At 41.2% G+C, this 26,178-nt stretch overlaps 1 protein-coding gene across 2 annotated transcripts in view; it reads left to right on the top strand.

Annotated features, from left to right (window-relative positions):
- PTPRG (protein tyrosine phosphatase receptor type G) overlaps positions 1–26,178 on the top strand; it is a 513,282-nt gene that overhangs the window by 97,371 nt on the left and 389,733 nt on the right. For both annotated transcript variants that reach the window (XM_077278905.1, XM_077278907.1), the window contains exon 2: positions 388–492. In XM_077278905.1, coding sequence (XP_077135020.1) covers positions 388–492 — 105 coding nt within the window. The remainder of the gene's footprint in view (positions 1–387; positions 493–26,178) is intronic.

Here is a 26,178-nt window from a genome sequence, read left to right on the forward strand (position 1 = left end):
TATACGCCGGAAAATACGGTAGTTATTCACTGATGGTGGGACAGCATTTGGATAAACAAGTCATAGTTGTAACGATGCATTCTTAATTTTTTATTGCAATCATCAGCCGCAAAAAAGAAAAAAATATCCGCCATCCTATCGATTTTGAAGTTCTTCAACCATAGACTTGACCACATCACAAATTGGCAATGATCTCGGTCACCGTTACCTTTGTTTGGCCTCCACAAATGGTTCTCAAGCTCTGTAGATATCCTGGACAGTCAGTTTGACCACAACCATAGTTTGCCACCAATGTTTAGTGTGCGAAGAACCAAAAATCTGAATTTTCTGTAATTCTACTGATCGAGCTGATTCTCCATATTGATATTTTTGCCTTTTCTCTTGTAGCCTACACTGAGGGGAACGTGGGAGCACAACACGAAAACAGACATGGAAGCTCCGTGCAGATACGAAGACGTAAGGCGGCCAGTGAACCATACTGGTCCTACTCAGGTACTTTTTCTTGCTCCTTTTTTAATAAGATGATGTTGATACCAAGATTGGACATTGTTTGGTTTTGGATGAGTTTCTGTATTTATTTTTTATTTTTTATTTTTTTATATTTTTTTTTTAGATGGAATTTATAATGTTATGTTTTTGTGCTAAAGTTTTCTCACTGAATCTGTATTTTGTGAATCGCAGCTGAAGATAGAGGCTACTTGTTCTCCTTCAATTCATATCCTCATTTTATAGGCTGAAATTCAGGCAATTTATTCATATTTTGTCCTACTTTTTAGCTTTGCGTTAACTTTTTCTGTTGTCAATGTAATTTTGTCCCAAACATATACCGTAAGCATTTCTGATTCTCCTCCTAAACTTCTTCGTGATGCCTTCCTCTAAAACTGATAGTTGATGGAAGACCATGTGACCAGACTTGCCCATCAGCCTCCTCCAATTTAAGGGCTGCTTTCACGTGTGCAGGGCTTTTGATTGCAGGAGGCTGATTGACGAGTTGGTCATGTGCTCCTCCACCAGCAGACATTTCGAAAAATGGGAGAGCTGTACCATCTGGGATGAAGGACATGTTAACAATTGGAAGTAGAAACTTTAATACTTTAAGTGCCTTTAAAATGAAGATAACTTGAACAATCTCTTTAAAAAAAAAAATGTAGGGGATATGATTTTATGCATAGCTTCTTCAAGGATTGATGGAGGATAAGAGTGACTTGGGAAGCAAGCGGTAAACATTCCTGCTGACGTCATTGAGTAATGGAGCCGGTTAGTTCTTCACATATAGCAGGCATCAGAGTTTTTGCTAATCCCGTGTGCTTGCTAGTTTCATAACCAATATTGTAAACCATGAGTCACAGTTCCGGAAACTTATGAGTCATGGATTTTCTACATTTTTTTTCTGACTATTAATCGGATCACTTGTGTGAAAAGCGGAGTCATGCCATGCCTGTGACCCACATGTCAGCTGTATTCTTGGTGCGGTTACTGAATGAATTCTTGTCTCAAAACGCGTTTCTGATCTGAATGAATATATAACTCCAATAGTTTTTGCAAAAATTGTCAAATCCTGACTCTCAGAATAGTGACGCAGCTACTGGACCAGGGGCCTCTGAATCAATTTGATGATCTCTAAAAAGAATCAATACTTGCCTATCTGATCTCCCCCCCCCCCCCCCCTCCCTTTACCATTCCCCTCCCAAAATAGCTTAGTCCCCCAACAGTCTTCATTTCCTGCTGTGGGTCAGGTCGTACCAATACAGTCACACGTGACCGATGCATCCAATTACTGGTTGAGGTGGGATTGTGTAGTGGGCAGTGATTGGCTGAGCAATCGCTTCAAAGGAAGTAGAGATGTGGAGGATACTTGACGAGCATCAGGCTTGAAGCAGGTTGTTCTGAATATCAGTTTTTGCCTATTTTTTTTCTAGAAGTGGTAATTTTTTATTTTTACTATTTTAAAAAGATAATAGATATTTCGAAACTCTTCAATTTGTCATTTTTCTAATGGACACACACATTATATTGCTTAATAGTATTATTGAATGGTTTTCTATAACATAGTAATGTTTCTGTTCTGGTCTTTTAAACAAAAAAAAGATTTTGGGGATAATTGGATGCCAAATTACCGTAATGATTTTTTTCATTGAGAATTACATCATTTGCTAATGATCCAGTTCCTCTGGGGCGGGGAATATGGAGTCTTTGCTCATTATGTTGCCTAAAAGGGGAAAAAAACAACCACAGCTGGGTTTCCCTTACTTCAAGGGCCCAATAGCGGCTATTTGGGCTCACTGTATGGAACGTGCACCCTAGCTCCCTGGTTTTTCTTTGGAAGATATGTATTCCATAAATAAACTAGGTTAATCCCATGACTTTTCTTATTTAGCACTGCATATTTGTTGGTCTACGTAACTTCCATTGTCACACTATTGTTATCACAGTGAGCCTTCATCTACTATTCTCAGCGGAAAACCATACGTGCAATTTGATACATTTCCAGTCTCAAAGTTTAATCATAATCTTAATCTTGAAATTAAAGCAAATGTATGATTTTTGCTTGGATTAATAAAATTATTTTCCTTTTGCATCTCAAGTGTACAGTTTTTGGCTGCCTCAGAAAGCGTAAAACCAATACTATTGATCTCCTGGTGATATTTCATCCCCTTGTGTTTTATAATATGACATCATTTCCCAGAACGAAGCGTGAAAGAAAAACAAGGACAATTTCCGAATAGAACTGTCAGGATTAATATTGTAAATACAGCAATCGGCTGCTTTTTAATAATTGCAGTCATTAAATAATGTATCCTTGTTTACTATTGAAATTGCACATGCACCTTCCCCCACCTTCCCCATAGTACTACATATATGATGGGATTTGGATCAATGGACCAGTTTTATAGGGTTTGGTTCATAATGGAATCGTGGTTCCATTTTCTCCGGTTTCCTTTGTTCCAAATGGCCAAATTTACAGTTTACTGCCCAATAAATCCTGAAAGCCCCATTATAAGGCAAAACGGTTCATGAGGATTGGTTGATTGGTTGCAAATTACATCTACCATATGATGGATATTAAAAAGAGTACTTATAAATCCAGTACTTGGGTCACTTAATACGCTATTTCCACTTGCTCTGTTGAAATAGTGGTCCACTTTTTGCATGGTAATAGAGGAACGTGGTACACATGTACCGTACAGTTTTACTTTTTGGGTGGTTCAGTGATGAGATCTTAGTGGTATAGATTTTGACCTCTTATTGACATGATTAGGGCCATCGAGAAATATCAATATTTTTCTACAGACTATCTTCAACTCTAGGTAGGTTTTAATCTACCTCCAACGGGTCTGGTTTCCGAGGATTTTCTTAGTACAGCACTGGCATCGCCAAATAGGTTCCTTCTTTGAGATATCAAGTCATGACTTGTTGGGGTTCACTTTAGAGTAGCCATGTGGACCATGTACTCCTTCCACCTAGTCTTGGTAATACAGGGCAAAGATGAGTATTTTTTTAGAACTCATTGCGGATCATAACATGACTCTGTGAATGTGAGGACGTTAAGATTATGGGGATTTCTAACATATAGCATACCAAGACCACAGGTAAATGAGATTTAGAGGACTCTGTACCAAGCGATTTATATATTTTTTGGCTACTGTAACTCTTACCTGGGAGGGATATTGGTTTGAAGGACAATGTGGACACTGCCAACTGTATGGAGATCCTTGGGTCATGATCTTTTGAAAGGATTGAGATACAGTAGCTTAGCAATACCGATAAATACAGTTTTTATGGTGTAGAACCAACCTTTAACTCTTTCTATAACAAGGTTGTCTTTTAAGGACTCATAGAAAACTACGTGACGAGCCTACAATTTATATTCTAAACACACACACAAAAAAAAGCATCAGCAGATGTGGACTGCAACGCCTGCGAACCTGAACCCCTCAGTGCAAGTTCTTGATCTCTCCTGAGAACCTCATACCAGGCACATTCTGCTCTAAGAGTTCTATATACAGTACATGGTTTATTTTTTATTTTTTCCAAACTGTTAAACTTTGAAAGTTTGAAAAGTTTTGGTCCAACTTTTGAACTACTCCCCTGAGAGGTTTTAAATATTGGACTTAATTAAATCGCAAGAGCAATTCTCACATCTTGGTGGCCGCTAATAACTGATAATCCATTTGTTCTTAAGGGAAGTGACTTTGCCACGTTGAACATCTTGATGTGAAACGAATGGGCTTGCTATTAAATATTCATTTCTCTCCTGAATTAAAGTTTTAAAAATATATTCACTTGGGAATTCCAGGCGAATGTTTATCCTTTAAAAATTTTGCCCATTTTATACATCGGCAGTAGGTTCACTATAAAGAACAGTCTGTTCGTATCTAAATTGAAATAAAAGGAATTTTCATGCCAATTCTTATTTCCATGGGTATTGAAAATCAGAGTGGCCTTCAAAAAGAAAACACAATCTCTGTTGGGCCCAGACTTTGGCTCCAATATGATTTTGCAAATTGGGATCTCTTCTGCCAGACCTAAGCAGCATTATTGTGTCATTCACTTACCATTCGGTTCACTCTGTTCTTTTTTTTTTTTTTTTTTTTTGTTTTGTTTTGTTTTGTTTTTTTTTTTTTTAATGGGCCAATTTAATAGCAGTCAATTATAGGTCAATGTGGCCAAGAGCTCCCTCCCCAATTCACATGCATACTTTGTGCCATAAGCAACTGACAGTTATCTATAATGGTGGCTCGTTGCTCTTTGGAACAAAAGAATTGATTTTGGATTGGAGCTGCTCTGTCTTTCCACCCAAGCAGAACTCGAAGGATCGACCCAGAATCTTTGTTGCCCCAACAGCGTTTGTCAAGACTCGTAAGAACAGGTTCAATCAAAGGATGTGTGGAGACCTCCATTTTACGGAATGAATTGTGTAACTTGGCTTTTTATTTCACATGATAATTGCTAGAGATCAGATGAACTTACAAATTTTCCAAAAATGTAGGATTCTGGTGAATCCAAATGTTGTTGTGGGTTTTGTATATTTTTTCTGATTTGAATCACGAATGCATCCAAATGACAACTCAGCTGGTGGTCATTTTGCCGTTGTCTTTTGATGGCTGAGAAGGGGGTTTAAATAATAGGACACATTAATACTCTGCTTGCCTGTCTTTGGCCCTCACCTTTCTTTACCCTTCAGTGTTCTAGTCCTTCACAGCTTTTCTCTGGTCTCAGAGTTGGAAAGGTACTCTGGAAGAATCATAGATTGTCCTCATTTGGTTATGTGGGAGACAACACGTCATTGACATGTTGCCACTCATGTCCCTGCATTAGGCCAATAATTGGCTTAAGCACTAGAAGAACTGATGTTGGCTTGGGGGGAGTGGATTAGGTGGCGTAAGCAAAAGTGATTGTCTGGGACAGTTGATTTACACGCGTGTGTGTGCTGGGGTTTTTTTTTTTTTTTTCAAACCCCTTACTCCTTTTGATATGGGGTTTTAAAGAGGCGTTTTCGAATAGGACTGATTATATTTAGGTAAAATATTTTGGCCAAATTGAGCAAATTTTGTTTACGGACAGTTTTGGGAAATTTGCTCACTTTGAATAAACTCCATCTGCCCTTTCATTCTTTTTAGCCTATAGACAGTAGAAAAGCAGGCAGATTACATGGGTATGACACGACGACTAAAGAATTGGACTATAAATGGAATTTGTGTAAAAAAGACTATTTTAGATATGTAAATTTACATAAGACGGTAGGCAAATTACTTCTTCAGAGAGGAAGAGAACTTGAACTCTATAATGCCACCTTTTGGAAGCACCATGAAACAAGTCATTATCGACCTTTTAACGAGCCTTGCAATATTACTTTGGATAAAAGCCAAATCAGAATCTCAGTTTGCAGACAGTGTTTCGGGGTATTGCCCCTCGTCAGTGCAAAGTATGAGATCTGATTTGGCTAAGAATGTAGGACCTTTTTAATGCAATAATAATATAAGCAAACATCATTTATTTTAGTTGCAAAAGTCTACATATCCTTTCTTTATAACCTTTTTGTACTGTAATTGTCACTGTAATTGTCACATGGAGATTTGTATCCAGCCTAAACTCAAATTTTGGCCTCTACCGCAGACATTTATAGGGCATGTATTTTCCTCACACTGTTGACAGTTTAATATTTTTTTTCCTCGTCAGAATGTCCATTACTTGGATGTCCTATAATTTTTCTCCCAAAGTTCTCCAGTGGTTTCTAGTTGTCATTTAGCAGCGTTGATAGAATTTACTACATCCAACATTTCCAATGTTCATGCCTTCGACGGGTCCTTAATTCTGCCTTGAACAAGCTGTACGAGGCTCTCCGGGGAGTCCACTGGGTCATGTTTTTATACACATATATATTTTATTTTGCTGAATGTGCTTCAGACATCAGTGTGATGCCGCCAGACAGTTCTGAATATATTTCTCTGCTCTTTAAGGAAAGGGCTGTCAGCGGATGCTGTTAGTATATCAATTGGACGGGCAGAAGACCATGAAAACAGCTTTATATTTTCATTACACTACGAGATATATGTGGTGAATGTAGCAAAGGAGTGAACTTTAAGAATCCTATTAATATGATATCATAATAATAATTTGTGCCATATATCCCCTTTATTTATTGGCAGCGCACTGCATTTTCTCGGCATGCGGTCACGCACAACAGCCGGGGTTATGTTAGACCAGATACTCAACCAGTATGTTTGCGATTGAAAAGGAAAGAGTGAAACTGAAGGGTGTATCAATATTTTTGTGATTACAGCTGGCAGATGTAGCCCCCGATTCTCCATTTTACATGCTTTTCATTGACCGCCAACCCTTCCCGAACCCCACATGGTCATCTTAATGGCTGTGGCTACTTATTTTTGGATGGAAGCGACTTGGACAGTGGTTTTAGTCTTTGGTGGCCGGTTGTGACCTTAGCCTTAGGAGTTATTAGAGTACCCTATTGCCAATAACACAGCCACTTAATGTTAATTGTGATTGTGACTCCTTTGGGCTGCAGGTTTTCAAAGTGGTGGTGTTGTGTGTTCTTTTTATTTTTTCAAAGTATTTTCAGAAAATTGTAGCAAAAACGCATAATTGTAAACTCCTTGTATGCATACGGCCTTAGTTGGTATTTGAGAACCATATGGTGGGATTTACAATGTTTGTGTGGTATCTAGCTGGTGCTAATGTATAGCATTGTTATTTTAGTTACTTGAGTAAGCTTTTTTTTGTCCAAAGTATGGCAAGGTTTTATAGATATTGTACTGTATTGGACTTTTCTATAGGTTACGAAAATGATCATTTCACACAATGCCTAAGGCAAGGTCCCCACGGTCAATAATCTGCAGCGCTTTGGATGCAGCACGTCTGCTCCGTCCAAAGCACTGCCAGCTTTTGAGCGCTGGTGATTCCACATGTGTTCATTGAACCGTGCGGAATCACTGTGCCCTATACATTGGACTGTGATATTTATCTTGCGGAGACAGAGCGTCATTGCAAGATAAATGGACATGCTGCGGTCTGAAAAGATGTGCCGCATGTCTGTCTCCGCAGGGAAGCCGGAGGCGTCTGTGCACGCACAGTGGAGATTTGATTTCTTGAAATCCCATCTGCTATGCTGTAACATCTGGCCTGCAACGTTTACTGACTGTGGGAACATACCCTAAGAAGATACTAATAGACATTACTGCATGGAACACCTAATGTAAGGTAATATTGTATTGATGGGTCCCATTGCACATCAGAAGTCTAACATATACACCCAGTTACCCAGTTTAACCAATAACCAGACAGATAACGTAAACCGTTACAGGTGTATTCCCATCTGTAGATTTGTTGGAGAAATTTCTGTGCATATGAGTGGTGTTTGCAGCAATCCAGGTACTTGTAAAGCCAGAGATTGATTGGGTGTCGGTGATAACTTTCAGGTTATCACTTTCTTATGCTGCATTGTATTATACCGCCTTTACCACTCGAACATCTGATAAAGCGTTAGGATGTGGGAAGCCGTAGTTTGTCTGTAGCAATGTCTGTGATGAAGCATGCCTGGTGGCAGAACTCCACCTTTTGCTATAGAGGCCCAATATTCCTCCAGTGCCCCCACGCCCATTGACTATTAATTAGCCAAATCCTTGCGTTTCTTTCTCTCAGCCATCCGACTCACTATCTTGTCCGGTTGTACATCAGCCAGCTGCTTCTATTCCAGACCGAGTTCTCAGCCAGGAACCTTGGTACAAAGACTGCACTTTTTCACATTGCGTGGGAACCAGAGAAGAATGACAACCATCAACCTGATTGTCGTCATCGCATCATTTTCCTTCTGTGTAATTATGGCCGGAAATATTGCTTATCAGTTGTATAACGTTCTAGTTAGTGATGCAGCCATGTCATGTATGCTGACCTGATGCCCAAATTACATGATGAATGCATGTGACAAAGAAATGTTTTCTAAGATCTACAAGCAATAAATGTTCTTCGAATTTTGCAGTAATCGAAATGTACAGAATTAAAATAATTTTTATTTTTAATACTTATAGTATTTGTAGATCCCATCTATCACTTTCCTCATCTCTCCTAGTTCCCAACTCTCCTGCTTCCTCCTCATTCCTTCCCTCTCTTCCTTCCTCCTCCTTCCTCCTCCTTCTTTCCACCTCTATATCCTCTCCTCCTTTTGTCCTCGCCCGGCCTTTTGCCTTCTTCAGACCCAGGAAAGGTTTTTCTGTGAAAGGGGGTTGTCCCATGAATGACCCATCACTTCTCCACAGGATAAGTGATGTATATAGATGTATTTCACTGATCCCCCAAGAACACAGGGCCCAAAGTTCCCTGTTGAATGTAGCCATTATCGCATGTTCTCACTTCTGCTCTACTCACAAAGTGGAGTTTGGGATTACTATTCTCATATAAATGGTGATCTGAATGGTTAAACGCCCAACAATTCAACATATTCACACAAATTATAAATAAATGGGTTGTCCCATAACAGACATTTAAGGACCAAGCTATGCCTCTTGTCTGGATTTCGGGGCTTCAGTGTGAGACTGCAATTTAAATCTGATGGTTCGTCAAGATTAACCCTGCATTGCTGGGGGGTCTAAGTGAAGTTTCGTCCTCAGACTGACTTTTTTGCATTCTAATTTGTCATGCATGTGAAAATAATCTAAGGCTTGAAATCCGTCCATAAATTACCAATCAGACATTCCCCTAGGCTTCTTGTTAACTTTTGCTAAAAAATCTCATCACATAAGAGGCTCCGGGCTCTTCAGTCTCTGGGTGGGACACAATCTCCGAAACAAATTGGCCTCATTGTACTCTCTCTCTTCAGACCTAAAAATTAAGAAATTAGGCCAGCGCATCCCATATGCTTTAGTTGGTCATACTTATAATGAAATCCTCTCCCCATGTGGAGCTTTAGCAGTGGCCTGTATTAATAGACCAAAACTGGTTTCGGAATAAAGTTGGATAGACTTCAAAAATAGTGATATCGGCGCTTTTTTTTTTTGTATAAGTTTCCTTCTTTTTGCATCCCAGCTACTTTTGTCTCATAAAAGAGCAAAAAAAGTCCAACCAACTTAAAAGGTTCAATTGTTTCAGTAGTTAATGCTCTGGGGATAGGAATTCAGCTCTTGTCCTACATTTATACAGTGGGGCAAAAAAGTATTTAGTCAGTCAGCAATAGTGCAAGTTCCACCACTTAAAAAGATGAGAGGCGTCTGTAATTTACATCATAGGTAGACCTCAACTATGGGAGACAAACTGAGAAAAAAAAATCCAGAAAATCACATTGTCTGTTTTTTTATCATTTTATTTGCATTTTATGGTGGAAAATAAGTATTTGGTCAGAAACAAACAATCAAGATTTCTGGCTCTCACAGACCTGTAACTTCTTCTTTAAGAGTCTCCTCTTTCCTCCACTCATTACCTGTAGTAATGGCACCTGTTTAAACTTGTTATCAGTATAAAAAGACACCTGTGCACACCCTCAAACAGTCTGACTCCAAACTCCACTATGGTGAAGACCAAAGAGCTGTCAAAGGACACCAGAAACAAAATTGTAGCCCTGCACCAGGCTGGGAAGACAGAATCTGCAATAGCCAACCAGCTTGGAGTGAAGAAATCAACAGTGGGAGCAATAATTAGAAAATGGAAGACATTCAAGACCACTGATAATCTCCCTCGATCTGGGGCTCCACGCAAAATCCCACCCCGTGGGGTCAGAATGATCACAAGAACGGTGAGCAAAAATCCCAGAACCACACGGGGGGACCTAGTGAATGAACTGCAGAGAGCTGGGACCAATGTAACAAGGCCTACCATAAGTAACACACTACGCCACCATGGACTCAGATCCTGCAGTGCCAGACGTGTCCCACTGCTTAAGCCAGTACATGTCCGGGCCCGTCTGAAGTTTGCTAGAGAGCATTTGGATGATCCAGAGGAGTTTTGGGAGAATGTCCTATGGTCTGATGAAACCAAACTGGAACTGTTTGGTAGAAACACAACTTGTCGTGTTTGGAGGAAATAGAATACTGAGTTGCATCCATCAAACACCATACCTACTGTAAAGCATGGTGGTGGAAACATCATGCTTTGGGGCTGTTTCTCTGCAAAGGGGCCAGGACGACTGATCCGGGTACATGAAAGAATGAATGGGGCCATGTATCGTGAGATTTTGAGTGCAAACCTCCTTCCATCAGCAAGGGCATTGAAGTTGAAACGTGGCTGGGTCTTTCAACATGACAATGATCCAAAGCACACCGCCAGGGCAACAAAGGAGTGGCTTCGTAAGAAGCATTTCAAGGTCCTGGAGTGGCCTAGCCAGTCTCCAGATCTCAACCCTATAGAAAACCTTTGGAGGGAGTTGAAAGTCCTTGTTGCCAAGCGAAAAGCCAAAAACATCACTGCTCTAGAGGCAGGGCCGTATTTAGGGTTTCTACTGCCCTAGGCACTTTTAGTGCTGCCCCCCCCCCCCCTTTGGTGAGTATGACACTATCGGCAGTGACTTTAGCAAGAATCGCTGATGTGAAAGTCGCTTTTTCCAGCAAATCCGGCAGTTTTTCTGCATCTGCCGCGTAACGGCTCACTTACAGCAACACTGCGTTCGGCCTCATTCATTCAAGGAGACAGTGAGACAGGTAAATTTTAGGCCACGCCTCTGACCACACCCATTTCACAACTAGTCACACCCATATCCACGTCCCAACCACAGCCATTTAGCACTGCTGATCACACTGTTTTATATACAATAATTATAAACGAAAAAATATGGCCACAGTGCTCCATACTGTATAATGGCCACGCATGATGCTCCATACTGTATAACGGCCACACATGATGCTCCATACTGTATAACGGCCACACATGATGCTCCATATTGTATAATGGCCACACATGATGCTCAATACTGTACAATGGCCACACAGTTCTCCATGATACTGTATAATGACCCCCCCTCCTGTATGCATGGCTCATATTCCCCCCCTATATGCATGGCTCACACTCTTCCCCTGTATGCATGGCTCATATTCACCCCCCCCCCGTATGCATGGCTCATATTCACCCCCCCCTGTATGCGTGGCTCATATTCACCCCCCCCCCCCTCTACGCATGGCTCATATTCACCCCCTCCCCCCCTGTATGCATGGCTCATATTCACCCCCCCCTGTATGCATGGCTCATATTCACCCCCCCCCCCCTGTATGCATGGCTCATATTCACCCCCCCTGTGTGCATGGCTCATCTCCCCCTCCCTCCCTGTATGCATGGTGGGCTCTGGCTTATCTCCCATCCCCCCCTGTATGTGTGGCTCATCTCCCATCCCCCCCTGTATGTGTGGCTCATCTCCCATCCCCCCCCTGTATGTGTGGCTCATCTCCCATCCCCCCCTGTATGTGTGGCTCATCTCCCATCCCCCCCCCTGTATGCATGGCTCATCTCCCATCCCCCCCTGTATGCATGCATGCATGCATGGTGGCTCTGGCTCATCATCTCCCATCCCCCATGCGTGGCTCATCGGCAGCCTGCCCCGCCGCTCCCCATCTATCTTGTGGCTGCCGCCTGCCGGGCTCCCTGGCGTCCACGGTCCTCCTCGTTCATCCTCCCCGGCTCCCCCCGTCCCTGGCTGTCATCATACTCACCTGGCTGTGTCACCTCACACCGCGCACGGCGCGCAGAAGAACGGGATCCTCCACCTCTGTGCTGTGTCCCGGCGCAGCACCCTCGTCGTCCTGTATGAGCGGTCAGGTGGTACCGCTGATTTAAGGTCATGACCATGTGACAGTCACTGAGAGCAGACCAGGCGTCGCTGGAGCAGGTGAGGTGAGTATGCATCAATCATAGTGTGTATGGGCAAGGAGGCAGCGGCGGGGGGGCGGCGGCGGTGGCGGCGAGGGGGGGGGGCCGCGGCGAGGGGGGAGGGGCTTAAGCCTTTTAGGTGACCCCGGCCGGACCGGACTTTGCATAAAAAAAAAAAAAAAAAAAAAAAAGAGCACACACGCCTGCTCAGGTGCCGCCCCCCCCGCATGGCCCCGCCCTAGGCACGTGCCCTCAAGTGCCTAGTGGCAAATACGGCCCTGCCTAGAGGAGATCTGCATGGAGGAATGGGCCAAAATACCAACAACAGTGTGTGGCAACCTTGTGAAGACTTACAGAAAACGTTTGACCTCTGTCATTGTCAACAAAGGCTAGATTACAAAGTATTGAGATGAAATTTTGTTTCTGACCAAATACTTATTTTCCACCATAAAATGCAAATAAAATGATAAAAAAAACAGACAATGTGATTTTCTGGATTTTTTTTTTTCTCAGTTTGTCTCCCATAGTTGAGGTCTACCTATTATGTAAATTACAGACGCCTCTCATCTTTTTAAGTGGTGGAACTTACACTATTGCTGACTGACTAAATACTTTTTTGCCCCACTGTATACTGGTATTCTATTTTTTATTGGTAAAATTCATTGTGATCTAATGTTTTACTTTTAACTGGAAAAGTCCCAAATGTGGACACAGAATCCCCCTTTGTAGTCTTTGTGTGTAGTGAATTCTTATTGATAGACTTACTCAAACTGAGCTTCTGTATGGGAAGAGTTGTAGGCATCTCTGACCCTTCCGTACCTGGGCAATATGATAGATCAGGGGTTTTTCAGAAAATAAGGAAAGATGGGTTTTATCACACAAACTTCATAGTTATAAATAATGCAGCCATATTTTACCTGGATCTTCAGTTCTACTGGACTAAACTTGGTTCATGGTTAACCCTTCTAGAGTTCTATCATACTTGGATAACTAGTACCGTAGTTTTGTTGTGCCGCTACCATAAATGCAGATGTCTCTTTCCCAGACAGTCTAACTTCTACTGACCTGATAATGACTGGTCATCTATCAACACCTACTGGTAAAATTCACTGTGCATACGCTTTAGTTTCCTGGTACGCATGCGCAGATTAAAATATTCGTCCACGTTTTAAATAGCTAATTCTTCCCACCCATAGAATAGGTTTATATTGAAATACCTAATCATTTTCTCAATGCCTTATGGATTAATTGTTTTTTTTATTTAAAGCGTGTTTTTTTTGTGTTTAAGAACTTGCCAGTAGGTAGTCGCTAGCTGTTGTGCCCAAAAATTAGAGTGGGGAAAGTAAAAATTTGATACTGTCAATTTTACAAGTTTTCCTACCTACAAAGAATGGAGAGGTCTGTAATGGTTATTGTAGGAACACTTCACCTGTGAGAGACAAAATCTAATTATGTGAAAATCATACAATGTGATTTTTCTGGATTTTATCTTAATTTTCATTTTTATTGCATGAAATAAGTATTTGATACAATAGAAAACACAACTTTAATATTTGGTACCGAATCCTTTGTTTGCAATTCGAGGTCAGACTTTTTCTGTAGTTTTTGACCAAGTTTTGCACACATTGCAGCGGTAATTTTGGCCCTCTCCTCTGTACAGATCTCCAGATTTTTTTCATGTTTCAGGACTGTCACTGGGCAATATTGAGTTCCAGCTCCCTCCAAAGATTTTCTATTGGGTTCAGATCTCGAGACTGGCTAGCCACTCCAGGACCTTGAAATGCTTCTTATGGAGCCACGCCTTAGTTGCACTGGCTGTGTTTCGGGCTCAGTATCCTGCTGGAAGACCCAGCCATGACCCATCTTTAGTGCTGTTACCGAGGTAAGGAGGTTGTTGAACAAAATATCTCAATACGTGACCCCATGCATCCTCCCTTCAATACGTTGCAGTCATCCTTTCCCCTTTGCAGAAAAGCACCCTCAAAGTAAGATGTTTCTCCCACTATGCTTCTTGGTTAGGATGGTGTTCTTGGGGTTGTACTTGTCCTTCTTCCTCCAAACACGGCGACTGGATATCAAAGAGTTCTATTTTAGCCTCATCTGGCCACATGACCTTCTACCATGCCTTCTCTGGATCAACCAGATGGATCATTGGCAAACTTCAAATTTGCCTGGATATGTACTGGCTTGAGCAGGGGGACCTTACGTACCCTGAAGGATTTTAATCCAGTAGCCCATCCCAGCCTTGTGCAGGTCCTTGCACAATTTTGACCCTGATGTCTGTAGACAGCTCTTTGGCCTTTGCCATGGCGGAGAGGTTGGAATGTGATTGAGTGTGTGAACAGGTGTCTTTTATACGGGTAATGAGGTCAAACAGGTGCAGTTAATACAGTTAATGAGTGCACAATAGGAGGCTTCTTAAAAGCAAAACTGACAAGTCTGATTGCTAGAATTCTTGCTGGTTGGTAGGTGATCAAATACTTATTTCATGCAATAAATGCAATTTAATAAATTAAAAATACAATGTGATTTTCAGGATTTTATTTTTAGATGCTGTTATGGTTGAAGTGTACCTCTCTGCAGATATTGAAAGTTTTCCCACCTACAAAAACAATGTATCAAATACTTCTTTTCCCCACTATCTATTCCGGTCCAGGTGGTCATGCGCCTGCTTCCTTTGACTACATCTGAAGAGACCCGCTCTTCCTCTTCCACTCTGCTCTGTTGATGGGCATCACTGCCAACATCATGATGATTGATCCAGGTTCTCTGAAGTTAGGCAGCATGATCTTGGCAGTGACGTCCTGTCGACAGAGCAGAGCGTAAGAGAAGAAGCTCGTCTGTCAATGTGACGTCATCGAAAGCTGTAAAATTGCCAAAAGGAGCCGTCAGTGATTGCTCTGAGCCGGGAGAGATCATTGTAGGGCAGAACAAACATGTAGTTGGCAACTACCCATCTAAGTTCTTAGCCCCATTTGAAACGATAAGCATAATCCAGGACAAGTCCTCTTTAAGGGAAAAATACTTGTTGGGTTTGCATCTTTTAGTCTTCGTACACCATTGTCCAATTTGTCAGGCTTTATTGCTGCACTGTCGTCACAGCGTCTCACTGGCTGTCGCTTATTTATCATCTCTGAATCATTTGTGACAATGAGTCCCTCCCAAAGATCAGAAGACAAATTGTGATCCTTTCCCTTTAAGTCCAGAGCATTTATTGGAAAAGTCACTTTTGATGAGCATTAAAATACTCCTAATATCAATATTTTTTGACTGTTATTGCCGTATGATTTACTACTCCTTTGCATTCTTAATTAAATTTGTACATCTTTAGCTGGGGTGTTAAGCCGTTCCGTTCAGACTGAGAGCCAGGTCTATATGATATTTGTCAACGCTGCATTTTTCCGGCACCTTGGCATAATTCTGCTATAACCAGCACTTTTTTTACATAGATGCTTGCGTGCAAATTGTTTTACTCCTGAAGTGAATTAATTCTGGATATTGAATCTTTTGTGATTATATAAGAGATGCCCGGTGTATTGTATTATATTAGATATATATATATTTTATGTCTATTTGCATCATTTTAATATTGGTTGTACCGCAGTAATGGGTGTTCCGTGAAATGAATGGATAATTACTATGTTTGGATGTTCATTGTATGGTTATTAAAGAGTTGTTTGGAGCTAAACTCAATTTGGTTTTTAGAGCTCGTTGAATTCTAGAGCGTCTGCTCGTTGTGACATTACTGCTTATGGACTTGCTTGGGACTGCAGGAAGACTTTCTAAGTTCTGGTTAGAATCTAAGGGGTAACGTTTCTTGCTATGGAGAGTGACAAGCCAGGCCTGGCATTCTTGCGTTAGTAGACTTATAGGCCATGCTCTGTGAATTTAAATATGCAAATTGCCTCTTCAGGAAGGAAAAGGTCTTGAACTCTAGTGCCTCCTATTGGAAGTAGCAATCCTAAAAGTTAATATTGACCCTGAGTAAGCTCTGGTTAGAATATATGTGTATGCATTGCATATCCCTCAAAAGATGGATGACTTGAGCTTTTCCACGTGTGAATACCTGCGTTGTAAATTTAAAGTTGTAGCACTGTGTATTGTGCATAATCTGCAAGTAGAAAAAAGGAGAATCTTATCTGAACGAGGGGAAAAAAAAGAAACCCAGTCCAAAAGTATTGACATTCTAAGGGCCCATGCGAAACTGTTACATTGGTCCATGGACTGTCCAAATGTATAAGGCTACTTTCACACTAGCGTCGGGAACAACCCGTCGCTGCGCGTCGGGCCGACGTTCCCGACGCTAGTGTGGTCTCCGCCGCACAACGGGGGCAGCGGATGCATATTTCCCACGCATCCGCTGCCCCATTGTGATGTGCGGGGAAGTGCGGGGAGGTGGGGGCGGAGTTCCGACTGCGCATGCGCGGTCGGAAAAAGCGGACCGTCGGGAGCAAAAAACGTTACATGTAACGTTTTTTTCTCCCGACGGACTGCTACCATACGCCCAAACGCCGCCAAACGCATTCACCGTTTGGAAATGCGTCGCAAATGCGTCGCAAATGCGTCGCTAATGTTACTCTATGACGAAACAACGTATCCAGCAAAAACTTTTGCTGGATGCGGCGTTTCGCAAAAACGACGCATTTGCGACGTATTGCAGTTAACGCTAGTGTGAAACTAGCCTTAGTCAATGGCTGTTTTTACACACGGACTGATGGTTTGCGTGTAAAAAAAAAAAAGTCAGTATTTAATTTCTTTGATTTATAAATCAATGGGTGGATGAAAATCCAGGCAGTGGCATAATTTAAAGCTTGTAACTTGTCATGTATGCCAAAGGGACTTTTTGGGCTCCTGTAGGCTCCAGGGCCCAGGTGCGATTGCAACAGATGCATTACAACTATAAATATAGGAAACTGTATATGACTCTTTTATATTGTTCTTGTAAGAAACGTGTGCCATACACATTGATGACCATACAGATTAAAAAAATTTGTTCTGGATGTAAAATGTAGGATTTTGCATATGCTTGTGTGAACAAAGACTAAATCTTAAGTTGTGTTTTTTTTTGTTTGTTTTTTTTTTAAATTAGGGGCTCAAAACCCATCCTGAACATGGCCTACTGACACTGGCAACCAGCTAAGAGTGCTGGCACATTGCCATGCGTTTTTGTCAGCTAAACATGATCGTGTTGGGCTTTCAACCTCCAAATGTGAGCGGGGGCCTGTATAATTTTATGTATAAGAATTTTATTTTTTTTCTAATCTTCCACTCACTGAAGGCAAGTAGAGATTGAAAATGGTATTGGAACACAGCTTGCATTTGTTTTTCACTTTTTATGCTCTCATTTGGGTTTCTAAAATTTGAACCTATCTTTTCGTATCAACAGTCCAAAAGATAGACGGCACTCTCCTCTTCTTATAAGAATTGCTTTATTGATCCAGTAGTATAAAAGGTAAAAAAAAAATAGATGGAAACAGAACAAAAACTAAAGAGACAGAAAAGAAATATCCACTACGCTCTCGGGCAACATGTTCAGACCCGCATGGTCCTTTTTAGCTTTTTTTTTTATACTTGTTACTTACCTGTACTTTCCATTAAACTTCTTAAATTGGCTATGAGGTTGTCTGGTGCCGCTCTCTGGCTCCTTTAGGACAGGTGCACGACTATACCAGAAAATCGTAGAGACATGATGGTGGTGGCGCCAATGCAGGAGTGAGCGGCTCTGATAAGTGTCTCAATTTTGCTACTGCGTTAAGAGTCGCTGACCAATAAGTGGTTTACAATTTCCTAGGGCAGATATCATGCGTGTCTAAATGAAAATTTAATAGGACATTTCTTTGTATGATATCTCAGTGCAACATCTATCCACATCTGATGCCAAAAAATAAAGGGGTCATGTCTTTTCAGTTTACAAAAACAGAATTGCGTTCTTTCAGTAGCAGCGTCATTTAGCGTTAGATGGTCTACCAGATACAGTACATAGACAACAGTGCCGCGGTTTTCTTGGGAAAGCAGCCGCTTCTCCAAATCTCCCAGGAGGAAAAGTTTGGAACACAACAAAGTGCAAATTGCCGGAAGCATCTACACCTCATGTCATTGTACTTTACTCAAGAGTCCTAGATCTTGTCATTTGGGCCATTTTGGAACTACTAACCAAATGAAGGTATCAACGAAGATGATGGAGCGCCACAATTTGGATTGGCTTTGGTTCTGGGTCGACAGGTCCTATACATTGCCGCAATCTAGATGGTTCTGTCTCACACACAGGCATCAATCTTATGTAGTGAGGTCAAGACTCTCTCTATTCTCTTCTCCATGTCATCATGGAAAATCCGATGACCGTGCCCCTTTAATGCTCTTTATGATCCTGCTTCTAAGTTGATGTAATCTTGGCAGTAAAGTAGTGATTAATGGCCAACCCTTGATGGGTAAACCAGCTGAGTCAACCACCTGCTCCGGTGGTGGAGGCCATAAAATATGGAATTATTGGCTTTCCCGCACTTCAGTTATTATCTCTGGTGATTTAACTTGCCGATGGAATCTGCATTATTCTCGTAGTTTTTTCCCCTTGCATCTGTATTATTTTAATAGTGTGTCAAACCTTTGCACTTAAAATTCTGATAATTTTTAATCAAATGCGTTTCAAAGACTAAAAATTAAGTCTTAAGAAAATGAGAATTTTACACATGGGCAGACAAAACTACCCAGAGGCCTACTTCTACTTTTTCCATGAATATTAATTGTAATAACACATGCCAGATAGAGGGTTGTTTTATACTAATGCATACAATTTGCAGTTTTGAGAGCTACTGCAATATGACAACCTGGGAGAAAATAATTTGACTGTAAGGCAGACTTTTATACATTGTTAATTGAAAGAGTAACCCCATATATATGCTACATCATAGACTGTAGGGTATATATACCTGGGAGAATGGCGTATTGCTTGCACATCATCACTTACCATCTGTCTTTGTAATTACTTTTTGAGTTTGCTTTTTACTATTCATAAATTGGAAAACCTTTTTTTGTTTTCTGCACAACTTTTGTGTGATACGTAGAATGGTTGACTTTGAGCAGCCTGTGGGCACATCCATGGGTGGACATACCATTAGGCCCAAGAGGTAAGAGGGACACTACCACTTCCAACGCAGGTGGAATTGTTAATTATGATCTATTGGACTGAAAGGGGCCTATTTACTGTTCTTGCACAGGGGACCCTCTTTTGTCTGTGGATGCCTCTGGGCGCATCACTTGACCATACTAAAGCAGGGCACCCATAGCTTTGCTGGCTTGGGCAAGTGGACCTTGCATTCCCGATTGCACTTTATGGAACGCAGCTGTGACTGGAGCTACGTTTCCTATTTGAATTGAGCATTGTGTGGTTTATGTAGCAGAATCGTGATGAACCAATTGTGGTAAAGCATTTTTGGGGTGGGAGAGAGTCAGTTTAGAGAGTAGAAAGTACTACACAAGGGAACAAAGACCATCCATGATTTGTACACACAATGGGTTGACGCCTCAGAAGGGCCAGCACCTCGTGTAGTGATGACAACACTGGATTTTCCACGATGACATGGAGAAAGTAATGACCTAGGATAAAGTTTGGAAAGCTAATGATAAATTCTATTAACCCCCTCCCTCCAGACAGTAGGGCAAGACAATAATGGGGCATATTTTTGAATATAAATACTCCATCCTTTAGCCCAACTTATACACTAGCTGTTGCTAGGAGTGGGGTATCTGTCAGTGGCTTACTTTCCTCCTTGCCATACAAAGCACAAGAACAGTTGGCCAAGTTGACCACGCATGCATATAGGCGATTTGGAAATGGCTGTCGGCCAACGAGTGTGTTTAGTGACCTTAACCCCTCGTTCAAAATTTCATTTTTTGAAAAATGCTTCCCATATGTTGCACTATGCGATATGTCAGATTAGAGGTAAAAATAAAGATAACATGGGTGATACCCTTAATGTCATCCATGCTCAAAATGAAAGGTATGTCAGCCATTGTAAATACATTAGATTGCTTTAGTATCCAGTTTAAATGACAGCCTCCTCCAAGATTAAATCAAAAGTATTGGTGGCTTAATCAGTTATGTATAATTGCCGTTGGGCCACCACCAATCTACTCCGACCCTCCAATAATAATGTAAGCTCCAGTTTTCTGTTAGATTCATACCTGCGCTCATAATATTGTTATTCTATTGTCATAGGAATGAAAAACTAAACATTAGTAGCACTGGGTCCAAACAACGAGGTGCAACAAACTCTATCGAGACTAATGGTTTTCATCATGGTGCCCTTCATTCGACGGTATAGTGTATATGACTAGCTTTAAAAAAATAAATCCACATTTTAACAAAATATTGTACTTGGAGACAAAGTTCTGCACCCATTCTTTTTTTTTTTTTTTGGCCATCAAATGTTTTTTTCCAGTATGGAGCTCCGAATCCTCTGTAGGTCTTCATCACCTTCTAGAACTCTGCTGGTTTGACCCTTACGTCTAATTTAATATTGTACAACATGGAATCATGTGAAACCCTTTTTATGTTACCACAATTCCAACATATACAAGTATTGAAATATTTCTGATCTGGCTGAAAAATCACTTACACCGCTGCCCCGACACAGATAAAGAACCTGGCTTCAAGTTGGGTTTCTTGGTATTTTGTTTGAGTATTTCCCTGCAGAGATGGTTTTTGTTGTGCTCCTATCATGCTGTGCATCTTCTAAAAAGCTCCGAGCTATAAAATAATAAAAGATGCTCATTTTTTATTCCACAGGTCAAGCCATTTTGCAGTAGGCTTCAATGGGACTTGCTCGCACGAATATCTAGTGCTCCCCACAGTCCCTGCTGTGAATACAGTAGATGGAAGTTCAGAAAAAAATCATAAAGTTAGATTTATTATTTGTTCAGCATTTGATTCCTGACAGAATACATTAAATGACAAAGAAACATTTGAAAACTGACTTTCAGCACGGGAATAGCAACTCTGGATCACTCCATGGCTCAGTCAACAAGTTCCACAAATATATGTTTAATGGTACCTGGGAGCAGGTGTGGAGGTCGCGTATTTTACAGCCGCCATATCTTTCTATCTGTGCAGTAGGAGGTCCGATATACTTGAAATTACTAGACCTATGCTACCTCTGCCTTCATTGGAAATACATTCTGGGAAGGTACCTCCAACCATACTAAAAGTAACATGTGGTGGCACATGGAACTGTAGGCCGGATGCCATTGTTAGTTTTTGGCACAGAGGTTTGCGAATTCCATTTTTTATAATGTTTCCCATTTTACCAACCATCAGAGTTTTGTTTTTGGGTTCTCGCCTGTTCACAAAGTTATGCTTTCTCATGAACAATGAAGATGTTGTCATTAGTTAGTCTAGTATCTCTGTAATAAATACTTGATTAGTCTGTCCTAAGGTGGTCAATAGTAGAGATAGAAGAATCGATTTGCTTGACTTTGGGCTATCCAGGTCGGTAATATATGATCGCTAGATTGGGAGGCCTAGGAGTGTCCTTGACTCTCAGCATTCCCGGCTTATTTATTGATTAGAAAGCATAGTGATGTGTGTCATACCGCAATGATGAGGTTGCGCCAAATGATGTAAGATAATGAGATTTGCTGTCCTCCCATCTTAACAGTCACAGATTACTGATCTGGCCGATGAAGAGTCTAAAGATCGGAAAAATCAATTCACAACACAGTAGGTAAACTGGGCTAATTTGCTTGGTTGGTGTCATTGGATCATGCCTGATTAATCTAAAGAAGAGCAATCAAACCTTAGAGTATGTTCACCGTAAGTGTTTTGAGCAGTTTTTGGAGCAGAATCTCTGTAAATCCTCCTGGCTATGTGCACATGGTCCATTTTTGATGCATTTTCTCCACGCGGAAATGGGCCAAAAACTCTATGGAATCCTTATGCAAGCTAATTCAATGACAATCCTGAAGTGTTGTGCACATGATCAGTAAATTTCCTTTTGAGTCTTTGTAGTGCATTTTTTTTCTGCAGCATGTCAATTCTTTGTGCAGATTTTTAGCGTTTTCCTCACATTGGCTTCAATTAAGTCAGTCAAATTCGCAGCAAAAACGCAGGTATAAAAATGTTTGTTTTTGTTTGCATTTTTACCAGCTTCCTATAGTGTTTCCCACGCTGTCATCTGTGTGGTTCTTGTCGGCGGTAACGTTACCACCAGTAAGACCGTGTGTTAGAGAGCTGTGAGCTCATGCGAAGAGATACTGTGACCTGTAGCGGTGACTCGCAATAAAAAGCTTACCGCAGGTCAGCAGGAGACTACTCCTCTCATCATCCTACATCTGCTGTCACTGAAAACTGTGATGGCAGGAGCTGCTGATGGGAGGAGTAGTCTCTCGTTAGCCAGCACCTGTGCTCCTACATAGAAAAAAAATTAAAATAACATAAAAACATGTAAAATACATACAAATCCCCCCCCCCAAAAAAATACATTATACTCGCCTAACACCAAATCCCTGATGCCCATCTCTCCAAGAAAAAATAAAAAATAATAAACCACCATATACCCAATGACTGCTCTCGGTCTGGGACATTATGGATTATATTTTCTGCGGGCAGTTGAGGAATATTGTTTTATTTTTGTTGCAGGAGACGTTGGCGTCAGTGGATTAGGCGTTCGGTAATTTAGATTCAATAAAGGTGTCTGTGGTCAATGACAGCTGCTGACACCAAGCCCTAATCCCATTACTCTGATGCTACTGCGTCAGAATGAAAAAGGTGGTATTGAACCAAGAAATTACAACTTTTTTATATCTTTATTTAGCTCTAAAATGCCTTCATGTCTGTACAAAAAAGCATATAAAAACGCTCCAAAAATCGAGGGAAAACGTGTGTTTTTGCTGCCAAGAGATGTAGAAACCTTGCGGAAATTTCTGCAAGCAAATACTCAACGTGCGCACATAGCCTGAGTTTTTGGAGCTAAAAGTCTGACTGCACATTATCCTTGAGGTGTTGGATAGAAAGCTAATGGAAGTTCTGAGTTTCAGCATACATTATCTTCTTAAAAGGAACTTGTCATGGTGCACCCCCTACCTGAGGACAGATTGACATATCACATTCCATGTAAGTTGAACGGCCTTGGGCTACAGTTTTGCTTTCACACTGTGACTGCAGACTTGTGAATCCTCCCATTGTGCATTCTGTGAGGATTCTCCCGAGGTGCATGCCGTGAGGATTCTCTGGAGTTGCATGCTGACTAGACATGCGCGGCCTCGCTCAGAGCAAGTGAATTGAGTGAGGCTGGACAAGTCTAGTTAGAATGTGGCCTGAAGCATGCAAATCACATACTTGCAGTCACTGGACCGCCCTGACAACCGCACACAGCACGAACGATTTGAGGATTCGCAAGTCTGTAGTCACTCTGAGGCCGGACAATGACTTTAAATGCTATTTCACTATATATATATATATATATATATATATATATATATATATATATATATATATATATATATATTCAGTATATACTCACCCTCGGACGCGCCCTGCTTCTTTCCGGCAGCCTTCCTTCCTAAGAATGAGCGCGTGAAGGACCTTCGATGACGTTGCGACTTGTGATTGGTCGCGACCGCCCATGTGACCGCTCACGCGACCAATCACAAGCCGCGATGTCACCGCAGGTCATTCACGCGCTCATTCTTAGGAAGGAAGGCTGCCAGTTAGTACCAGGGCGCGTCCGAAGGTGAGTATATCAATATTTTTTTATTTTGATTCTTTATTTTACACTTAAATATGGATTCCGATACCGATTCCCGATATCGCAAACATATCGGAACTCGGTATCGGAATTCCGATACCAGATTCAGAAGATCGCCGACCTCATGGCCGACCCCACACAGGGGTCGGGTCAGGTTTCATGAAACCCGACTTTGCCAAAAGTCGGCAACTTCTGAAAATGGCTGACCCGTTTCGCTCAACCCTAATCACCACTTCTGTAGTTGAGTTTTAAGTTCATAATCCCAATCCCATTGTTTTTTGTACCGATGAAAAAGCGTTAAAAAAAATGTTTCTTAAATCTGCACCAAAAATGTATAAAAAAGAAACATGGGATAACGCATAAAATGCAGCAAAAACCCAATAGTAGATTGCTGTGGTGTGTTTTGGTCAAAACGTCTGCAGAAAAAAATGCAGCGCTTTTTTAAAATGATCTAAAAAGATACCAGTAGATTAATAACATATACCCATGTGAATGGTGACTCATAGATCAGTGCATAATAAGGAGGAAATGGAGTCAAAAAACACCAAAAAATAAGGTTTTATTTAGAAACAAATAACCTATGTTACAAATACTAATTACATGGGTTTCATACATGCAAATGAGTGAAATAATCCATAGGGGTAATAAATGACCGAAAAGGAAGGCAAACACAGATGGTGGAACTGCTAAAGTTAGCCTGGTGATAGATATATGTGACCAATTATATATAACAGGCAATAACTCAAGCATTCTATTTAAGTCACAGCATCATCACCACATCCATAGTTAATTTGTTTAGTGTGCCTGTCATTCCTACATTAATATAAGTAAACATAGGCAATAATTACCCATTTATGTAGTCAATTCCCGTCTGGACCTCGGTCATAAACCCCGACGCACGTTTCGCGTACAAATAGTCTAGCTTCCTCAGGGGCGTGGCTTAACCTAGATCCCAGTCCAGTATTAATAGCAAGCCGTTCTGGTCACATGACCGCTCGGCTACCTATCGGTGCTATGCTAAAGTGCGCGTTCCGTAGTCATGTTTTTTAAAATGATTGTAGGAGAATCTAAAAAAAGATGGTAGAACATACCCAAAGTGTCTGCAAATTGTAAGCAGACATTTAGTATTTGCAGCAGCCATTAATGCTCCAAAACGTGTTTTTTGGCAGAAGAAAATATCTCGTAAAATAGTCATATTTTTGCGTTTTTGATGCATGTTTTGTTTTTTTTACTTCATTTGAATGGGTGAAAAATACAGAAAAATTTGACCTGTTGCAGTTATGAAACGGTTTCGATAAATACGCAGTGATCTGATGAGAATATGATATTACCGGTGTAAAATAACACTGTTGAAATGCAAACTCCCCAAACGTGTAACATCCTTTAACGAAGCTTCTGCCGCTAATGGGCTATTGCCAGTAATGTAACACTAGCAGAGCATACTAATGTCTCATGGAGCGGAATAGTCTCGGCCGTGAATCACACTCCTCTGTAAGATCTAGGGAAAGAGCCCGGGCTCCTAGAACCAGAGAAGTGAGCTAACAATAGACCTCTCTGTTCTTGGCTGTCTTGGAGGTAAAACCAACGGTGCACGTACAGGGATAAAGATCTATAACAAATTATCTGCGGGAGGCATAATAAAAAGCAACAAAAAAAAAGACGACATGACCAGAAGCGATCGGAGAACAAGATATGAATAACACGGGTGTTTATGATCTTACGTGAACGATATCTACTATATATTGGTGTCATGTACAGGAAAATTATTTTTAGAGTCCAGAAATTATTGGGGGAGATTTAGAAAGCAAAATGCTCCACATTTATTAATTAAACTAGATTGTGGCCCGATTCTAAAGCATCGGGTATTCTAGAATATGCATGTCCCCGTAGTATATGGACAATGATGATTCCAGAATTCGCGGCAGACTGTGCCCGTCGCTGATTGGTCGAGGCAACCTTTGACATAATCGTCACCATGGCAACCATTGTGAAATCTACGTCGATAGTGTGCCCGTCGCTGATTGGTCGAGGCAACCTTTGACATCATCATCACCATGGCAACCATTGTGAAATCTACGTCGATACTGTGCCCGTTGCTGATTGGTCGAGGCCCAGGCGGCCTCGACCAATCAGA

Source organism: Ranitomeya variabilis, chromosome 8, assembly GCF_051348905.1.
Source record: "Ranitomeya variabilis isolate aRanVar5 chromosome 8, aRanVar5.hap1, whole genome shotgun sequence".
NCBI lineage: Eukaryota > Metazoa > Chordata > Amphibia > Anura > Dendrobatidae > Ranitomeya > Ranitomeya variabilis.